The 20,893-nt window shown below is 42.0% G+C and overlaps 1 protein-coding gene across 2 annotated transcripts in view; it reads left to right on the top strand.

Moving 5' to 3' along the window:
- The first annotated feature begins 3,303 nt into the window (after positions 1–3,303).
- The window catches only part of myo5b (myosin VB), an 82,981-nt gene continuing 65,391 nt past the window's right edge, over positions 3,304–20,893 (top strand). The window contains exon 1 of one of the 2 annotated variants that reach the window (XM_014129638.3): positions 3,304–3,479. In XM_014129638.3, the coding sequence (XP_013985113.1) occupies positions 3,402–3,479 (78 nt within the window). In that variant the 5' untranslated portion in view covers positions 3,304–3,401. Of the gene's footprint in view, positions 3,480–4,053; positions 4,521–20,893 lie in introns of those variants that run through there. The other variant, XM_014129645.3, reaches the window with a different exon arrangement.

Raw genomic sequence — 20,893 nt, 5'->3', positions numbered from 1 at the left:
CATACACAACTCTCCAAACGGATTGCTGTGGAAAATATTACACAAGCACTAACTGAGTAATGTCTATCCTCTTTGTAACCAACTGTTTTAGGCCCATTTCATAATAACACAAACTCTTTACCTTACAAACCCTTTTACTTATCAGTGCTAGTTATCAATACTACTGTAGTTCAATGTGACCTTCAGTAGAATGTATACAGTACATTACATTACATTACATTTAAGTCATTTAGCAGACGCTCTTATCCAGAGCGACTTACAAAATGGTGCATTCACCTTATGATATCCAGTGGAACAACCACTTTACAATAGTGCATCTAAATCTTTTAAGGGGGGGGGGGTTAGAAGGATTACTTTATCCTATCCTAGGTATTCCTTAAAGAGGTGGGGTTTCAGGTGTCTCCGGAAGGTGGTGATTGACTCCGCTGTCCTGGCGTCGTGAGGGAGCTTGTTCCACCATTGGGGTGCCAGAGCAGCGAACAGTTTTGACTGGGCTGAGCGGGAACTGTGCTTCCTCAGAGGTAGGGGGGCCAGCAGGCCAGTGGAGGATGAACGCAGTGCCCTTGTTTGGGTGTAGGGCCTGATCAGAGCCTGAAGGTATGGAGGTGCCGTTCCCTTCACAGCTCCGTAGGCAATCACCATGGTCTTGTAGCGGATGCGAGCTTCAACTGGAAGCCAGTGGAGAGAGCGGAGGAGCGGGGTGACGTGAGAGAACTTGGGAAGGTTGAACACCAGACGGGCTGCGGCGTTCTGGATGAGTTGTAGGGGTTTAATGGCACAGGCAGGGAGCCCAGCCAACAGCGAGTTGCAGTAATCCAGACGGGAGATGACAAGTGCCTGGATTAGGATCTGCGACGCTTCCTGTGTGAGGCAGGGTCGTACTCTGCGAATGTTGTAGAGCATGAACCTACAGGATCGGGTCACCGCCTTGATGTTAGTGGAGAACGACAGGGTGTTGTCCAGGATCACGCCAAGGTTCTTAGCACTCTGGGAGGAGGACACAAGGGAGTTGTCAACCGTGATGGCGAGATCATGGAACGGGCAGTCCTTCCCCGGGAGGAAGAGCAGCTCCGTCTTGCCGAGGTTCAGCTTGAGCTGGTGATCCGTCATCCACACTGATATGTCTGCCAGACATGCAGAGATGCGATTCGCCGCCTGGTTATCAGAAGGGGGAAAGGAGAAGATTAATTGTGTGTCGTCTGCATAGCAATGATAGGAGAGACCATGTGAGGATATGACAGAGCCAAGTGACTTGGTGTATAGCGAGAATAGGAGAGGGCCTAGAACAGAGCCCTGGGGGACACCAGTGGTGAGAGCGCATGGTGCGGAGACAGATTCTCGCCACGCCACCTGGTAGGAGCGACCTGTCAGGTAGGACGCAATCCAAGCGTGGGCCGCGCCGGAGATGCCCAACTCGGAGAGGGTGGAGAGGAGGATCTGATGGTTCACAGTATCAAAGGCAGCAGATAGGTCTAGAAGGATGAGAGCAGAGGAGAGAGAGTTAGCCTTAGCAGTGCGGAGAGCCTCCGTGACACAGAGAAGAGCAGTCTCAGTTGAATGCCCAGTCTTGAAACCTGACTGATTAGGATCAAGAAGGTCATTCTGAGAGAGATAGCAGGAGAGCTGGCCAAGGACGGCACGTTCAAGAGTTTTGGAGAGAAAAGAAAGAAGGGATACTGGTCTGTAGTTGTTGACATCGGAGGGATCGAGTGTAGGTTTTTTCAGAAGGGGTGCAACTCTCGCTCTCTTGAAGACGGAAGGGACGTAGCCAGCGGTCAAGGATGAGTTGATGAGCGAGGTGAGGAAGGGGAGAAGGTCTCCGGAAATGGTCTGGAGAAGAGAGGAGGGGATAGGGTCAAGTGGGCAGGTTGTTGGGCGGCCGGCCGTCACAAGACGCGAGATTTCATCTGGAGAGAGAGGGGAGAAAGAGGTCAAAGCACAGGGTAGGGCAGTGTGAGCAGGACCAGCGGTGTCGTTTGACTTAGCAAACGAGGATCGGATATCGTCAACCTTCTTTTCAAAATGGTTGACGAAGTCATCCGCAGAGAGGGAGGAGGGGGGGGGGGGGGAGGGGGAGGAGGATTCAGGAGGGAGGAGAAGGTAGCAAAGAGCTTCCTAGGGTTAGAGGCAGATGCTTGGAATTTAGAGTGGTAGAAAGTGGCTTTAGCAGCAGAGACAGAAGAGGAGAATGTAGAGAGGAGTGAGTGAAAGGATGCCAGGTCCGCAGGGAGGCGAGTTTTCCTCCATTTCCGCTCGGCTGCCCGGAGCCTTGTTCTGTGAGCTCGTAGTACAAATATATAAAAATACAGTACAAATTGTAGAATGTTGAAAAATAATTGTGTATTCTTGTACAAGGCATGGATTGACATTTGGAAACTAAATGAGCAAATAGCACATTACTAGTCATTTTCCTTGATACCTGTTCCATCTGTGATCTCTGTTCTCTTTATTTATTTATTTTAATTTTTATTTCACCTTTATTTAACCAGGTAGGCTAGTTGAGAACAAGTTCTCATTTGCAACTGCGACCTGGCCAAGATAAAGCATAGCAATTCGACACATACAACAACACAGAGTTACACATGGAATAAACAAAACATACAGTCAATAATACAGAAGAAAACAAAAAGTCTATGTACAGTGAGTGCAAATGAGGTAAGATAAGGGAGTTAAGGCAATAAATAGGCCATGGTGGCGAAGTAATTACAATATAGCAATTAAACACTGGAATGGTAGATGTGCAGAAGATGAATGTGCAAGTTGAGATACTGGGGTGCAAAGAAGCAAGATAAATAAATAAATACAGTATGGGGATGAGGTAGATAGATGGGCTGTTTACAGATGGGCTATGTACAGGTGCAGTGATCTGTGAGATGCTCTGACAGCTGGTGCTTAAAGCTAGTGAGGGAGATATGAGTCTCCAGCTTCAGAGGTTTTTGCAGTTCGTTACAGTCATTGGCAGCAGAGAACTGGAAGGAAAGGTGACCAAAGGAGGAATTGGCTTTGGGGGTGACCAGTGAGATATACCTGCTAAGGCGCGTGCTACGAGTGGGTGCTGCTATGGTGACCAGTGAGCTTAACGATTGTAATGGGTGGAATGTATTTTGACTGTGCCTGCATACTTTTCAGATTCCATGGTAGTAGTAGCCTGGTAGTTGAAGTCAATCAACACCCCATACCTGCAGAAGGAGTGGTTTGGGAGTGTAGTCATGGCATGATATTGGAATGGATTCTTTTTCTTCTTTCAAGCCTGCCTTCTGCTAAGGCGAAGGCTTAAATAGCCTACTGACAATAATGTCTTGAGAACAGTATGATCTGGAACATGGAATAATCACAGCTACCTCTGAATAGATTAGCAGAATCTTCTACTACATACAGTATCTAAGGACTATAACGCCATAATGAAAAGGCAAGTGAAGGAACATAACACCATAATGAAGAAACAAGAGGGGAAGATTGACTATGAACTTTACTGCAAGGTAACATACTACTGCTGTAGACCTACAGTGCATGTTGTATTTTGTGACATTGTTGATCATAGTGGGACGAAATGTGGAACAGGATGTATAAATTATGCTGTGTTTTATAAAGTCTAATTTCCCCAAATATTGTAACCTTGCAGCTGTCATGGACATAAAACTTCAAATTTAAGCATGACATTTTTATAGGCTTCAAGTACCAGCCTAGTTCCTGTCACAGATTGTACTACTACAATCAAAGATAACACTCTGACGTGTTAATGCTTGCCTTGAACTAAGATACTAGGTCCACTGAGTTCAGAAAATCATAGTCATTGATTATCCATACCTTTGCTATTCAGAATGATTTTGTGGGGTGGAGCAAAAAGTTGCGTTAATTTCATTAAGATTCCCAAAATGTGTCAAGATAAATCATATAATAGCCATACATATAGGCCTATATTAGACGTTTTCAACTTAACATTATGACCTAAACCCATAATTGGATCAACCCCTCCACAGTCCACCATGGTATCCCCACTGTTAATGTTCGTTCTAATTTAGTGTGGAATAAATTGTAGTGCGCTGATGAGCCAGATGGGGTCTCTTGCGGTACAGCCTGAGCCATTGCCAGTCAACATGACTGAATCCATGGATACGACGGGGAGGATCTAAAGGGAAGCTATTGATAAACTATTTATAGTTTATGTATTTGCGCTTATAACCTACGGGGTCTGGCTACCCATATCCAGTCGTCATTCGTTTTTCATTATTGAGTAATATAAGGGGGATCAAGCAAAACTGAGTTGTTACGAAACTCATCCACGTGAAGACACCTGCCGTTCGTGACCAGGAAAGGGGTCGGAAGTGGCTAACATATTTAACTCAACTCTGGACGACGACACTCGGGAATATGACGACGAATTAAACTTCTAATTAGATGAAAAAACTTTACGGGATTATCAACAATCATGAGATATTGTCATTTATAAAACGCTGCAGTTACTTTTCAGGTTTCGTTGATAGTGTTGGACCATGTCCGTAAACGAGTTATATTCAAAGGTGAGTGATTTGTACAGTAATTGATTTTTTTATATACACTTCTTTCTCCTGTCCAGGTCCATTTCTTGTCGCATAATTATTGTGGGAACCTCTTGGGCCACCACATCTATAGAGGGTGTAATTGTAGAATTCGCCATTGTAGCCAGTTTCCTGCTTGGGTGTCATGTATTTTAATGCAGGTGTAGTGACAAGTGTCCAGGAAGAACTCGAGCGCCAGCCATCCCAGTTCTGCTTGCTCGGATGTCATTGCAGCTTGTTTGACAGGTGCACAAGTTTAGTTTCGGTCTGGTATCGGTGTTCGGTTGTAGTTTACTGTTGTCTTCTAGCCTTGTGGGCTACTGCTGGACCTAGTTGTGTCCATAATAGTAAAATCACAAATGTTCAATACTGACTGGTCTTAATTAAGATAAAATAACTTATTATTTTATTAAAGGAAAGTGAGTCAATGCATTCATAATCTGATTGTACAGTATCTCCCAGGCGACAGTGAGTTTTGAACATGGGATAGATAATTGCAAACAAATTATACTGAAGCTGCTTTGTGAAGAGGGTCAAAAGAGGTGTTTTTAATCATGGATTGATTGAGTATTCTATTTCTGGTGGGAACATGCTTTATGCAGTAACACAGGCTTGTTCCCAATCCTCAAAAAGGGCTTTAGTTTTTGATATACCCCTACCCGAGGTATAACAAAGCACAACCATGTTTTTCCATATCTCGAAGGTCTCTCATATATGAAATGGATGGTTGTATAAAAATATTTTACTGGAGAAGTGTTTAAATTGATAGATATTGTGACACACCTCCTTAACTCAAACAGTGCAGAATAATGCTTGGCTGATGGATTTGGGGGCTGGGCCACATAAACTCAACCCAAAATGTGGAATACAAGTAGTCAATTGAATGCCCTACATACACAAACAAACCACATTAGCATATCTTATTTCCTTTTGGAAATATAGACCTAGCATAAAAATATAACATTCATCATCATAATAATTAATAGTTTAACTTCACTTGGTCCTGCTTGACAGAAATGCATAGTTACATTTTTTATTGTAATGTTGTGGCTTCTGTAATCAGCTCTAAGGCAAGTGGGCTCAGACACTAAAAACGGTCATGTATTCTTCCAGCCAAAGGCTCCTCTGTTTAGCCCCAACTCTTGCAATTACATTAGAGGCCCCCCCTAGATTTGACTCCAAATCCAATATGGCATCCAAAATCCAATATGGCTGCCACCTTACAGTTAAATGGTGGTTTAATGACCTGTATTTGTACTCATTTTAAATGAGAAATGTCTGATTTGTGTACTGTACTTATGATCTGTACTCAAGACAATTTGTGTACTTCAACTATGTTAGGAATTCAATATGCCCACCATATACACTCAAACACCTTGTCTGGATATATAAAAAGGCAGCAGACTGCTTGGCATGGCAACACCAAGTATTTATTCCAAGTCACAAGCCTCTGAGGGATCAATGAGGCAACTGGGAGGCTCCAACAACAGGAAAGATAATCTAACCCTGGACTCTGACACTGTCTCCCGAGCTCTACAATTTACCTCCACTGTGGTATAACTTGCACCTCCAGGATTGGGCTCTTAAGTCACCTCCTTATCATTTAGAAGTGAGCTTTGATTCATTGCTAATCTAATATGTCTGCCTGACTCTAACATGATCTTTTGCTGGCTCACTGCATTTCTGATGTTTATTGGGATGTTCTGGTGCACTCTTATCCTGTTTGGGTTGAGCTGGCACATTGCTTCTTCCAGACTTTCATGTCCACCATCTTGGCTATCTGCCTTGGAGTTGCCGTATATCTTGACCTGGTGACAGTTATGGTGTATGGGGAGGATGCAACCCCACATAAACAAGCTCATAAGGCAGGTGTTCACTACAATGAACCAATCACAACCTGACACTCATTGACAAGAAATGCCATAAACTTATTGGGCCTTCACATGCCATCCTGGATCTCCCAGAACTGTCCTTGATAGGCCCAATCCACCATCAGTCCTTCCCTCAGGTAGTTACTAGAGACAGACACACCATGGAACTGGACTGCCACATGTCAGGACGCCATTCAACAGCAAAAATGCCATATGGAAATTGCTGGCGTGCATTGTTCTCATATGTACCTACTGTATTTGGCTACCAACCATGGCTGGCCAAGTCATGTGATACCTGAACTGGACTCACTTGTGAAGAATAACCTTTTATGCTGAGGTGACTCATGCTTTGGTCTGGGAAATCCCAACATCCCTATAAGGACATGTGTCATTTATGGCAAATGAGGAACCTTAGGCTGGTAAAACCTGCTGTATGTGATCGTTTATGGTGGCTGGGGATTGACTATGAGAGTGGTCTTTGTGCGTCATGCTTAGTGTGCTCCACCTCCTCAGAAACCCTTTTACTGTCCATCAAATCCCAGGTATCGTCTTTAAATGTATATGTGTGTGGAGCTGTGCTATGTCCCTCAACCAACGCTTCTTAGTCATAGTCTATGTGGCGCAGCGGTCTAAGGCACAGCATCTCAGTGCAAGAGGCGTCACTACAGTACCTGGTTCGAATCAGTAGTTGAAATTTCCATCTACTGTATCTGTGTTTACAGGTCTACATTTACAAGATGCTTTAACATATGCTAATGTTGTTTGTTTCGGTATGTAGGACAGATAATTGTCTCCTTCTATTCCAAATTCTAGCATTATCAGAGTTTGCAGTATTGGGTTACATGAGCTTATGTGTCGTCGCCCCCCCCCCCCCCCCCCCCCTACAGCCAGGCATTATTCTGCACTGTTTGACTTAAGGGGATGTCACAACATCTATCAATTTAACCACTTTTGATATAAAATATTTGTATACAACCATCCTTTTCATATATAGGAGACCTTTAGAGATATGGAAAAATGTGGTTGTTTTGTTATACCTTGGGTAGGGTTATGTGAAACATTTTGGGGGGCCAATACTGGGGGCCCACAGTTGAATGAACATGCAACAATAACTTGAGCTGACACAATTACACACATTACAGACAATTGATGGGTTACTGGCCTACTCTCTGACATAGATTGTTGTGTAAAATTAGTACTTTGAATTTATACTTTGTATTTTGTTCCAATTGTTATCAAATATTCTAGTTTCTTGTGGTGTAGGCCTATGTGTTGATTAACCTTGAAGATTTGTGTACGCCACTGGAATGACTCAGTTCAGGAAGAAACCTAGCCCAATGAAAGACACTAACTGCCTTCAGCGCCTAGTGACGATAGTCTCTTCTGGCCGGGGGAGTTTTTTAAGAGCCCTGACGCTCGCTCTAAACATTAACACTCATCGCTTGCAGCACAGTTTTGGAAACATAAGGAACATGTCTTTCATATCAGCGAGAATAATTGTAAAAAAACCCCCAATGTGTTCAATTACTTCATACCTTTTTTTTTTTATAGGGTTAGGGTTCCCACACGGCCATATTTCCATGTTACAGTGCTTGTTTATGGAAAACAGACGTAAGACAGAGTAGACTACCTGTGCTAATTAGCTATCTGCGTCTCTGAACACCTGTGTGCAAACGGAAGACAGACGCCACAAACGTGTGTTCACTGATTAATACTGTCGGCTGCAACTGTGTTAAAACAGTGTACAGTTAGTGTGTTTTGCATTTGTGAAATTATTTTGATGTGAGTATTTGGCTGTTTTGGCTGCCAGAGCCAATTCACCTTTAAACAGAACATTTAAGGTCCTTGGACTATAAGAAGTATCGTTAGGCTACTTTAGTCCATAATTGGACTAGAAGAAACCTAGCCAAACTATTGAGAAAGAGATGTCTTTTGAAGTGTAGAGTCATACATTGCAGGTGTTATTGGATAGAGAACAGAATCAGGTTACACACATTATTTGTCACTAATCCTCCACGACTCCAAATCTAGTTTCACATTCCTCTGCAGAAATGACAAAAATGGCTGCATTGTTGTTTACTTTAGAACTCTTGGATTTAGTTTCGGTGTTCCCTTTACTCAACTTTTGACTTGTTGAGTGAATGGCTGTTACAGTTCTCTGTCCAAACATATTGTTCTATTTATTTACTAGTTACTTCCCCCTCTCTCATTTGTTTACTCAGAGACAGACCAGTCAAACTTTGTCCTGTGAATAATTAACTTAGTCTGACAGATGTCAAACCTTTTCTTAATGTTTTCCTTTGTGTATAGTTAGTAGAAATAGGACGGTGACATTGTAAAACACTAAAGACACACCCGTAGGCATTGTTATCTGAGTATTTCTCCTCTCTAGTCATTCCTGCTCGGTGCTTTCATCCATGACCTTTTACCTTGCATTGTGTGACATCTCTATGAAATATCCTACCCTGTCTGTGAATTATATTGTATAAGACGATTCTTCATGTCATAATTCTGTCTCGCTGGGCCAGTTCAAAGTCTTCTGATTAGGAATCCATTTAGCTTTTAAATTTAGTTTTGATACTGGATTGCAGTACAGTAACAGTCCTCAAATTGCACTCCTCAGTTAATAAGCTGTTATCTTCCTGGTCCATCCCACTCACACTCTCTGCAGCCCCCCCCCCCCCCCCCCCCCCCAACATGAAGCCCAGTAATCCAGAATAAAGACTAATCCAACGTTTCCATCTGTTTTGTGATCAACGGCTGTACCAGCTGGCACACAGATTCTTTTTAGCTTACTATGTTGTGGTCAAAACACAGACGACACATGCTGAATCTATCTACTATCTACCTTGCATTATGTGCATAACCTGTAGATGTTGTGATGTCATTGCAGACCTATAGTGATTAGGCCTACCCTCTGATTGGGTGTTTGGTCTGCTGGTGGAATGTTGTTTCTTTGTGTTTAGTCAAGCAGTGGGCCTTCTAGAGTGGGATTATTTGGAGTTGCCACTAGCCCCCTACAGTTTGGGCTAGGGGGTGCCTTAGAGTGAATTTAGCCTAAACCTCCCCTCTGTTCAGAGTTTTCAGTGGATTCCCAAATCCACGACAAATGCCAACAGTTGAAGTCGGAAGTTTACATACACCGTAGCCAAAAACATTTAAACTCAGTTTTTCACAATTCCTGACATTTAATCCTTGTAAAGATTCCCTGTCTTAGGTCAGTTAGGATCACCACTTTATTTTAAGAATGTGAAATGTCAGAATAATAGTAATAAAGCTTCCCACAATAAGTTGGGTGAATTTTGGCCCATTCCTCCTGACAGAGCTGGTGTAACTGAGTCAGGTTTGTAGGCCTCCTTGCTCGCACACGCTTCTTCAGTTATGCCCACAAATTTTCTATAGGATTGAGGTCTCGGCTGATTTCTTTTGATTTTCCCATGATGTCAAGCAAAGAGGCACTGAGTTTGAAGGTAGGCCTTGAAATACATCCACAGGTACACCTCCAATTGACTCAAATTATGTCAATTAGCCTATCAGACAGCAGTCAGCTAATGTTAAACATCTCCATTGCAAGATGTCAAAAGGTATTAGATGATGCTGTATTTCTACTCCATACATTGTTTATTAGACATGCCAGTGCAGTACTTTCCTTTCATAAACAGGTAATAGGGTGCTGTCAGTGAGCCACTTTCAGCGCCAACATAAGTTATCTTGCAGGCTATTCTAAAAGTTTTTTTCCATACACGCCCAAACAGACATTTCTTTACCCTAGACCCCAGTGTCCTAAACTCCTAAAGTATACGCTTGGCTACTGTATGTAAGAGGGTCCGTGTTTCGGTCCTACTGTATGTAAGAGGGTCCGTGTTTTCGGTCCTACTGTATCGTAGCTGAAGGGAAGTTAACTGTAAAAATGTAAGGCACAAAACAGAGGAAGAAAATTGTACCATGAAGCAGGAAGTTGCTGTGATTCTCAGGAGTACAGCACATAGAGAAGCTTGTAAACAACAACCTTGGTTCTTCAGGGAATTGAGCTTAAAGCCAGGTGTGTGTCTGTGTGTTTGGTATGTGTGTTCCTCTCCCTGGGGATATATTGTCCCTCATAGGGCTTCTAACTGTAACATTACTCAGAAGTTTCACAGTAGAGTCGCTTGCCAGCCCATAAATGTTTGTCAGGGAGATACTAGTTGCATATAGCTTCAATGTCCTATGTAGGCTATTCTAAAAGGGCCCGATTCTGACTTGAGATACTGTAAGTAGACTTAACATTGTTTTAAGTCCATGTCAAGTCCACTCCGGTTTGAATAGGGCCCAAGGTTATTAGCATTTAGTTTTGTGGTCGAAAGCTACTGAAAAGGGTGACATGTTTTTAACACCACATCTTTTGCATCATCAAGCATATCTCTTGATAATTCTCTGAAGCTAGTCTGTTGCTTAGGAAAATGTGTCGTGTCGTGTCATGTCCTTTGTACAACAAAGCACTCCAGGAAAACCTTTATTCCACCTGCCTGCCTCATGATCATGCTAGCTGACATTCTCAGCATTTTCCCCCCTAACACCTAAACGTTTCTCCTTGCTTCTGTCTTTAGAGCAGGTGTAATTAGCGCTCTCTTTTTCCGATAAACAGACAGGTCAAAGTTCCTGGAGGAAGGGATTATGGACGCGACTTCCTATTGGCAACACCCAGAGGCAGCAGGTTTCACCTGACGCATTAATAATATTCCTTGTGCTGACACGCACATCCTAGCAGGGCGGGGCAATGGCAGCACTGGAGCGGAAGGATAGAACACCTGTACAGTAGCTAGCTCCATTCTCAGGGTTTGCATCTTACCTGTGTGTATTTACTTCAGCAGTTTATAAAGGGTCTTTTACTGAAACCCGAGAGTAGTCTCTTCAGGTTAACCTCGTTTTCTCTCCTCACGACTCCTCACCTATTTATCCTGTAGATAAGAGGATAACCTTTCACCAACTGTTAAGACCCATTAATAGTTCACAAGAAGGACAATGGAGATTGAAGAAAAAATATTCTTTGCCTAAAAATTTGAGCCGACAGCCCAAAGGTTAGCCTAGCTGTAATTTGATTTCATTTTTTAATCATTGCGATTATGTTTGTAATATTATGGCCCACCAAACTTTCCAATGTTCTAGTCAGTGGTATAGTGGAATGTAAACTCCCCACAATGACAGAGCAAAAACAGTTTTTTAGACATATTTTTATTTTTCATAATTAGAAACAATGTTTTAAACTTGATTGGAGTCCACCTGGGGTAAATTCAATTGATTGGACATGATTTGGAAAGGAACACACCTGTCTATATAAGGTCCCACAGTTGACAGTGCATGTCAGAGCAAAAACCAAGCCATGACGGCAAAATAATTGTCCGTAGAGCTCAGAGACAGGATTGTGTCGAGGCACAGATCTGGGGAAGGGTACCAAAACATTTCTTCAGCATTGAAGGTCCCCAAGAACACAGTGGCCTCCATCATTCATAACTGGAAGAAGTTTGGAACCATCAAGACTCTTTCAAGGGCTGGCCGCCCGGCCAAACTGAGCAATCTGGGGAGAAGGGCCTTGGTCAGGGATGTGACCAAGAACCCGATGGTCACTATGACAGAGTTCGTCTGTGGAGATGGGAGAACCTTCCAGAAGGACAACCATCTCTGCAGCACTCCACCAATCAGGTATTTTATGGTAGAGTGGCCAGATGGAAGCCACTCCTTAGTAAAAAGCACATCATAGCCCGCTTGTTTTGCCAAAATACACCTAAAGGACTCTGACTATGAGAAACAAGATTCTCTGGTCTGATGAAACCAAGATTGGACTCTGGCCTGAAAACCAATTGTCACATCTGGAGGAAACCTGCCCCCAACCCTACGGTGAAACATGGTGGTGGCAGCATCATGCTGTGGGGATGTTTTTTAGCGGCAGGAACTGGGAGACTAGTAAGGATCGAGGGAAAGATTAACAGAGCAAAGTACAGAGAGATTGTTGATGAACACCTGCTTCAGAGCGCTCAGGACCTCAGACTGGGGCAAAGGTTCACCTTCCACCAGGACAACCACCCTAAGCATACAGCCAAGACAATGCAGGAGTGGCTTCGGGACAAGTCTCTTTGAATATCCTTGAGTGGCCCAGCCAGAGCCTGGACTTGAACCTGATCGAACATCTCTGAAGATATCTGAATACAGTTGTGCAGCGACGCTCCCCATCCAACCTGACAGAGCTTGAGAGGATCTGCAGAGAAGAATTGGAGAAACTCCCCAAATACAGGTGTGCCAAGCTTGTAGTGTCATACACAAGAAGACTCGAGGCTGTAATCTCTGCCAGGGTTCTTCAACAAAGTACTAAGTAAAGGGTCTGAATACTTATGTAAATGTTATTTGTTTTTTTTGTTTAATAAAATTGATAACATTTCTAAACCTATTTTTGATTTGACATTATGGGGAATTGTGTGTAGTTTGATAAATAATAATAAATGAATACATTTTAAAATAAAGCTGTAATGTAACAAAATGTGGAAAATATCAAGGGGTCTGAATACTTTATGAATGCACTTTATATAACATATTGGTTGCAAGAATTTTGTATAATTCAAATGAAAAATGTGAAGTTTTGAATCCGGCATTGTTTTGTGTATCAGTTCCATGTGCCATGGAATCGGTGCATCGAATCTCTTCCCCAAATTTTTTGCAATCTATGTGGCACAGCTGTACATGTAATTTTTTTTGGTCCTTAAATAAAACGTATACTTTTTATGGATCACAATTTTCTGTAACCAATTTTGGTCTTTAATGCAGGGCCGACAGACAAGTTCCTTACTTTTTCCTCATTCCACTTGCCTCTTGCATTTCTGCGGTAATTCTTCAATTAGTTGGTTGTAATTATGTGTAGACATTTCCATACATTTTTGTTATCTGCATGTGTGACAACTCCACCAGTCCTATTTATGATATAATTTACAAAGATTATACCTTTACATTTTTTTTGTATATTTATGAACCATAATGTTCTGTCTTTTTTGGTGGAGTAAACTGAAATTGAAACCAAATTTCTATGGCTTGTGTTAAAAATAGTGATATTTTGGAGATGACCGATTTTTCATTTTCAATTAACCAAAAGTAAGGGGTTGTAATCTGAATAAAGGAGGGGAAAAAAGGAAATTCGTGAACATGAATTGAGACATTTTTACTAATCTGCTAGAGAACCTATTTTAAAAAAATAATGACTTAAGCCTTTAGTGAGAGGTCTAATGCTTTAATATTTTTTCCCCTTCGAATTCATTATATAAATAGGCCATTTTTAATATTGTATGGCTTGCCATTCCAAATAAAATTTAATGTATTTATTATTTTTTTTCTCATATAGTAAAAAAAAAACAAGTTGCTAGGTGTAGGCAAGGCCATAAGGAAATAGGTAAACTAGGATAAGAGGGGTTAATCAGGGGGATTTTTCCACAAATAGACAGGCTTTTTCCTTTCCATGGTAGCAAGATCTTATCTATTTTTGTTAACTTTCTATTAATGTATTGTAGTGAGATTTTTTTCTTTCTTTCGGGATATAAATTAGAGGTCGACCGATTAATCGGAATGGCCGATTTTAATTAGGGCCGATTTTCAAGTTTTCATAACAATCGGTAATCGGAGTTTTTGTACACCGATTGTGGCCGATTTTTTTATTTTTTATTTTTTTGTTTTTATTATTATTTTTTTATTTTTTGTAATTTTTTCAAAACTTTTATTTAACTAGGCAAGTCAGTTAAGAACACATTCTTATTTTCAATGACGGCCTAGGAACAGTGGGTTAACTGCCTTGTTCAGGGGCAGAACGACAGATGTTTACCTTGAGAGATCGAATCCCCGAGCTGACAACCTTCTGGTTACTAGTCCAACGCTCTAACCATCTGCCTTACATTGCAATCCACAAGTGCAGCAAGAAGCCAAGGTAAGTTGCTAGCTAGCATTAAACTTATCTTATAAAAAAACAATCAATCTTAACATAATCACTAGTTAAATACACATGGTTGACGATATTGCTAGATAAACTAGTAATATCATCAACCGTGTCCTGCGTTGCATATAATCAATGCGGTGCCTGTTAATTTCTCATTGAATCACACCCTACTTCTCCAAACGGGTGATGATTTAACAAGCGCATTCGTGAAAAAAGCACTGTCGTTGCACCAATGTACCTAACCATAAACATCAATGCCTTTCTTTAAAATCAATGCACAAGTATATATTTTTTAAACTTGCATATTTAGTTAATATTGCCTGTTAACATGAATTTCGTTTTGTTTTCGAAATGATAGTTTCCGGATTTGACCATATTAATGACCTATGGCTCATATTTCTGTGTTATTATGTTATAATTAAATCTATGATTTGATAGAGCAGTCTGACTGAGTGGTGGTAGGCAGCAGCAGGCTCGAAAGCATTCATTCAAACAGCACTTTCGTGCGTTTGCCAGCAGCTCTTCGCTGTGCTTCAAGCATTGAGCTCTTTATGACTTCAAGCCTAACTGATGTGAAATGGCTAGCTAGTTAGCGGGGTGCGCACTAATAGCGTTTCAATCGTTGACACCACTCGCTCTGAGACCTTGAAGTAGTTGTTCCCCTTGCTCTGCATGGGCCACGACTTTTGTGGAGCGATGGGTAACGATGCTTCGAGGGTGGCTGTTGTCGACGTGTTCCTGGTTCGAGCCCAGGTAGGGGCGGGGAGAGGGACTGAAGCTATACTGTTACACTGGTAATACTAAAGTGCCTATAAGAACATCCAATAGTCAAAGGTATATGAAATACAAATGGTATAGAGAGAAATATTACTATAATAACTACAACCTAAAACTTCTTACCTGGTAATATTGAAGACTCATGTTAAAAGGAACCACCAGCTTTCATATGTTGTCATGTTCTGAGCAAGGAACTTAAATGTTAGCTTTTTTACATGGCATATATTGCACTTTTACTTTCTTCTCCAACACTTTGTTTTTGCATTATTTAAACCAAATTGAACATGTTTCATTATTTATTTGAGGCTAAATAGATGTTTATTGATGTATTAAGTGTTCATTCAGTATTGTTGTAATTGTCATTTAAAAAAAATATAAATCGGCCAATTTAATCGGCATCGGTTTTTCTGGACCTCCAATAATCGGTATCGGTGTTGAAAAATCATAATCGGTCAACCTCTAATATAAATACGGAGTATGTCCACATCACTATCAGACCATTTTATTGATAAACTACAGTCATGTAAAAGTTGTAGATTTAAGTGATCCAGTACGTATTATAGTACACTTACAATAATTTGTAAGTGAGTAATCCAGAGAGGTTAGAACAGGATCTAGATATAAAGTATCTAGATCCTCTGAGGTTGTGGAGGGATCCAAATTGTGTATTTAAAAGAACATGAATCATCAGCGTACAATAACACCTTCCGTTTTTAAGCCCTGGATTTTAGCCCTTTAATATTTTTGTTGGATCTGATTTCAATGGCTAACAGTTCGATGACCATAATACATGGATATGCTGATAGTGGTCAACCTTAAATACTCATCTTGACAGTTTAATACTTTCTGAGAAGAAGCCATTATTTACTATTTTACGCCTAGGCTTACTATAAATAACTTTAACCCATTTTATAAGAGATTCCCCTGAAATTGAAGTATTCCAGGCATTTATATATAAATTTGTCGTACTTTATCAAAAGCCTTTTCAAAGTCAGCTATGAATACCCAGCCTGGTTTCACAGATTTTTCATAGTGTTCCATTGTTTCCAGTACTTGTCTTATATTATCTCCAATGTTGCTCCTTGCTGAAACAAGCAAGGTGTTGTAGCAAAGAAGCACACATAAACTCAGCAAAAAAAAGACAACTTTTTCAGGACCCTGTCTTTCAAAGATAATTAGTAAAAATACAAATAACTTCACAGATCTTCATTGTAAAGGGTTTAAACACTTTCCCATTCTTGTTCAATGAATCATAAACAATTAATGAACATGCACATGTGGAACGGTCGTTAAGACACTAACAGCTTATATACGGTAGGCAATTAAGGTCACAGTTATGAAAACTTAAGACACTAAAGAGGCCTTTCTACTGACTCTGAAAAACACCAAAAGAAAGATGCCCAGGGTCCCTGCTCCTCTGCGTGAACGTGCCTTAGGCATGCTGCAAGGAGGCATGAGGACTGCAGATGTGGCCAGGGCAATAAATTGCAATGTCCGTACTGTGAGATGTTTAAGACAGTGCTACAGGGAGACAGGATGGACAGCTGATCGTCCTCGCAGTGGCAGACCACATGTAACAACACCTGCACAGGATTGGTACATCCCATACATCACACCTGTGGGACAGGTACAGGATGGCAACAACGACTGCCCGAGTTACACCAGGAACGTACAATCCCTCAATCAGTGCTCAGACTGTTTGCAATAGGTTGAGACAGGCTGGACTGAGGGCTTGTAGGCCTGTTGTAAGGCAGGTCCTCACCAGACATCACCGGCAACAACGTCGCCTATGGCCACAAACCCACCGTTGCTGGACTAGACAGGACTGGCAAAAAGTGCTCTTCATTGACGAGTCGCGGTTTTGTCTCACCAGGGGTGATGGTCGGATTCGCGTTTATCGTCGACGGAATGAGCGTTACACAGAGGCCTGTACTCTGGAACGGGATCGATTTGGAGGTGGTGGGTCTGTCATGGTCTGGGGCAGTGTGTCACAGCATCAACAGACTGAGCTTGTTGTCATTGCAGGCAATCTCAACGCTGTGCGTTACAGGGAAGACATCCTCCTCCCTCATGTGGGACCCTTCCTGCAGGCTCATCCTGACATGACCCTCCAGCATGACAATGTCACCAGCCATATTGCTCGTTCTGTGCATGATTTCCTGCAAGACAGGAATGTCAGTGTTCTGCCATGGCCAGCGATGAGCCCGGATCTCAATCCCATTGAGCACGTCTGGGACCTGTTGGATCGGCGGTTGAGGGCTAGAGCCATTCCCCCCCCCCAGAAATGTCTGGGAACTTGCAGGTGCCTTGGTGGAAGAGTGGGGTAACATCTCATAGCAAGACCTGGCAAATCTGGTGCAGTCCATGAGGAGATGCATTGCAGTACTTAATGCAGCTGGTGGCCACCCCAGATACTGACTGTTACTTTTGATTTTGACCCTCCCTTTGTTCAGGGACACATTATTCAATTTCTGTTAGTCACATGTCTGTGGAACTTGTTCAGTTTATGTCACAGTTGTTGAATCTTATGTTCATACAAATATTTACACATGTTAAGTTTGCTGAAAATAAACGCAGTTGACGGTGAGAGGACGTTTCTTTTTTTTGCTGAGTTTAGAAAGGTGCAAGCAAGGTGCAGCAGCATCACAGAAATAAAATCTATGGAGGAAAAAAATGTGCGTCAATCATCGTCATCCAAAGTTCCATGACCGTCACAGTCCTAGTTTACCCACTCCATTTTTTTACCACTACATCACTGGTTATGCTAGTGTTATAACCTCATGAGTTGAATCAGTGTTGTTGTAGGTTGGTTGACTGACGTGGATACGGGTAGTATCAGAAAGGCAAGGGCATTTTAAAACATTGTCAGACATTACGCAACAGCATTACTTCACCAGGGTCAAAGTGGAAACCGGTAATGTAACTTTTTCCTCTGACGTTATTTTCTTCTCCTCCCCCTTATTTCCCTACTCATCCCTCCCGCCACCCTTACAGGTGTACTTCCACTAACCATCACCAGCAGACCTGTCTGGATGCCTGTTTTTATGTCTCCTTTCTTTACATTAGTACTATTTGGTTGGAGTACTACTGTATCTAATGTATTGTTGCCTCTTCTCACTGTTATAAATCAGATGCCTGAACTCTGAACTCTGATCTATGGCTATCTATTAGTTTTCCTTCTCTTGTGTTCTACATATTTGACACAGAGCATAGGGTACTACCCCTATGACAATTCTGTCAGTCCATGGCCATGAGAGAGAGAGAACACACACATGCGCTCACACACACACACACACACACACACTGGAGTAAAGACTGATTCTCAATGTTTCCTTGTCAAGATCATTAACATCCCTGTGTAACTCCTTTGTGTCTTGTCAGCCCATCTGCAAAGCAAGCAGGACCAACACTAAGCCTGATTGAATTGACCCAGTGCAGTGGCCGATGGTAATAAAAAAAAAATAAAGCAATTTCATTAGGTCTGCTGGAAGTGTGATGGTGTGATCAAAGGGGGAGAAAGAGTCAGGGAGTGAGCGAGAGTAGGGCTCCGTTAGTTAGTAGTCAAAGCCAGTACTAAGTGAATGTAGGCTTATTATACCCTGTCATTACTGATCCTGTCTCTTGTACTCAACAATGTGGAATAGCTTTTTTGATGACCATGGGCGACATTGTTCGTCTTCTAAATAGCACTTATTGAACAAAAATGACCGTCTTACTCACAACAGCTGTCGGTGTACAGCAAATGTCACCCATTCTCTCTTAATGTGCTTATATCCAATACCTGTAGGTAATGCTTTTGACTACCCTGTCTGTGACTGATGGACAATAGAAGGGAGATGGAGATGAGGTCTTGGCTATTGTATCTTTCCCACTATAAATCATGGTGGCACTTTTGTCCTTGTAATGTTAATGTCTCCTATTATTTTGGCTGATGTCTGACTGCAGAATCCCAACTTTGGTTGCTGAGCAAACGGCTTCTTTGTGATGGAATTCTGATGAACTGTACCTGTCATCATAGAACTGTGGCATATGATACTGCAAATCTTGGCAGTTCCATTATCAAAGACATAAGGTCCTATTTGATAAAAATTGGGAACCATATTTCTCAGATAATGAGGAAATAACTTATTTCTGCCCAGCGAGGAAGCATTTTTGAAAGTTTATTTTCGTTTCACAGTGGGATGGTAAGGATTGGATGAGAGGAGTGTAGAGGTAAACACTCAGCTCACTGTCATTGAACTTGGCTTTTGAAACATGCTGAGGGCTCATTTCATCACGGTCAGAGTCTTCACTAAAGGTTCACCACCGCAGCGTTTGACATAGCAGAACAGACTAAATTCAAACGGCTGCCTTAAAAATATATATTTTTAAATATTGGCACATTCATCAACATTATACAATTTAGAGTGTCTATAGGCAGATATCTGTAATGTAGTCTACTCTATATCTGAACACCACCACACTATCCTATCAAATCACAATTTGTCACATGCTTTTTGTAAACAACAGGTATAGACTAACAGTGAAATGCTTACTTACTGGCCCTTCCCAACAATGCAGAGAGAAAAATAGAAAAATAATCAAGATAACACAAGGAATAAATACACATTGAGTAGGAAACAGGATTGATAATAAGCTGTAGCTGCAGTGTGTGATGAGTCAAAGAGTTGGTTCAAGGGGGGGGGGTCAATGCAAATAGTTGCAATTTGGTTAACTATTTAGTAGTATTATGGCTTGGGGGTAGAAGCTGTTCAGAGTCCTGTTGGTTCCATACTTGGTGCATCGGTGCCGCTTGCCGTTCGGTAGCAGAGAGAACAGTCAATGACTTGGGTGGCTGGAGTCTTTGACCATATTTAGGGCCTTCCTCTGACACCACCTTGTATAGAGGTTCTAGATGGCAGGGAGACCGGCCCCAGTGATGTACGGGGCGTACGCACTACCCTCTGTAGCGCCTTGCGGTCGGATGCCAAGCAGTTGCCATACCAAGCGGTTATGCAGCCAGTCAAGATGCTCTCAATGGTGCCGCTGTAGAACCTTTTGAGGATCTGAGGGCCCATGCAAAATATTTTAATCTGTTGGGTCGGTATGTGAATTGTAGTTGATCCAGGGTGTCTGGGATGGTGTTGAGCAATGACCAGCCTTTCAAAGTATTTCATGTCTACGTATGAGAGTGCTACAGGGAAATAGTCATTTAAACCGGTTACCTTGGCTTTCTTGGGCACAGGGACAATGGTGGTCTGCTTGAAACACATAGGTATTACAGATCGGGTCAGCGAGAGGTTGAAAATGTCAGTGAAGACACTTTCCATTTTCGCTGGCATGCTCTAAGTACTCGTCCTGGTAATCCATCTGGCCCCACTGCCTTGTGAATGTTAACTGTTTTTAAAGGTCTTACTCACGTCAGCTACGGAGAGCGAGATCACACAGTCGTCCGGAACAGCTGGTGCTCTCATTAACTTATTAGTGTCACGTTCTCTGAAAGTGGCAGCTTTAGCCTTTAGCTCAGTTCGTATGTTGCCTTTAATCCATGGCTTCTAGTTGGGATATGTACGTACGGTCACTGTGGGGACAATGTTGTCGATGCACTAATTAATGAAGCTGGTGACTGACGTGGTAAACTCAATGTTATCGGATGAACCCAGGAACAAATTCCAGTCTGTGCTAGCAAAACAGTCCTGTAGCTTAGCATCCGCTTAATCGGACCACTTCTGTATTGAGCACGTCACTCCTACTTCCTGTTTTTGCTTGTAAGCAGGAAT

Source organism: Salmo salar, chromosome 01 (assembly GCF_965601325.2).
Source record: "Salmo salar chromosome 01, fSalSal1, whole genome shotgun sequence".
In the NCBI taxonomy this organism is placed as follows: Eukaryota; Metazoa; Chordata; class Actinopteri; order Salmoniformes; family Salmonidae; genus Salmo; species Salmo salar.
Note: the sequence above shows the minus strand (reverse complement) of the source record. Positions and strands in the feature narration are given on the sequence as shown.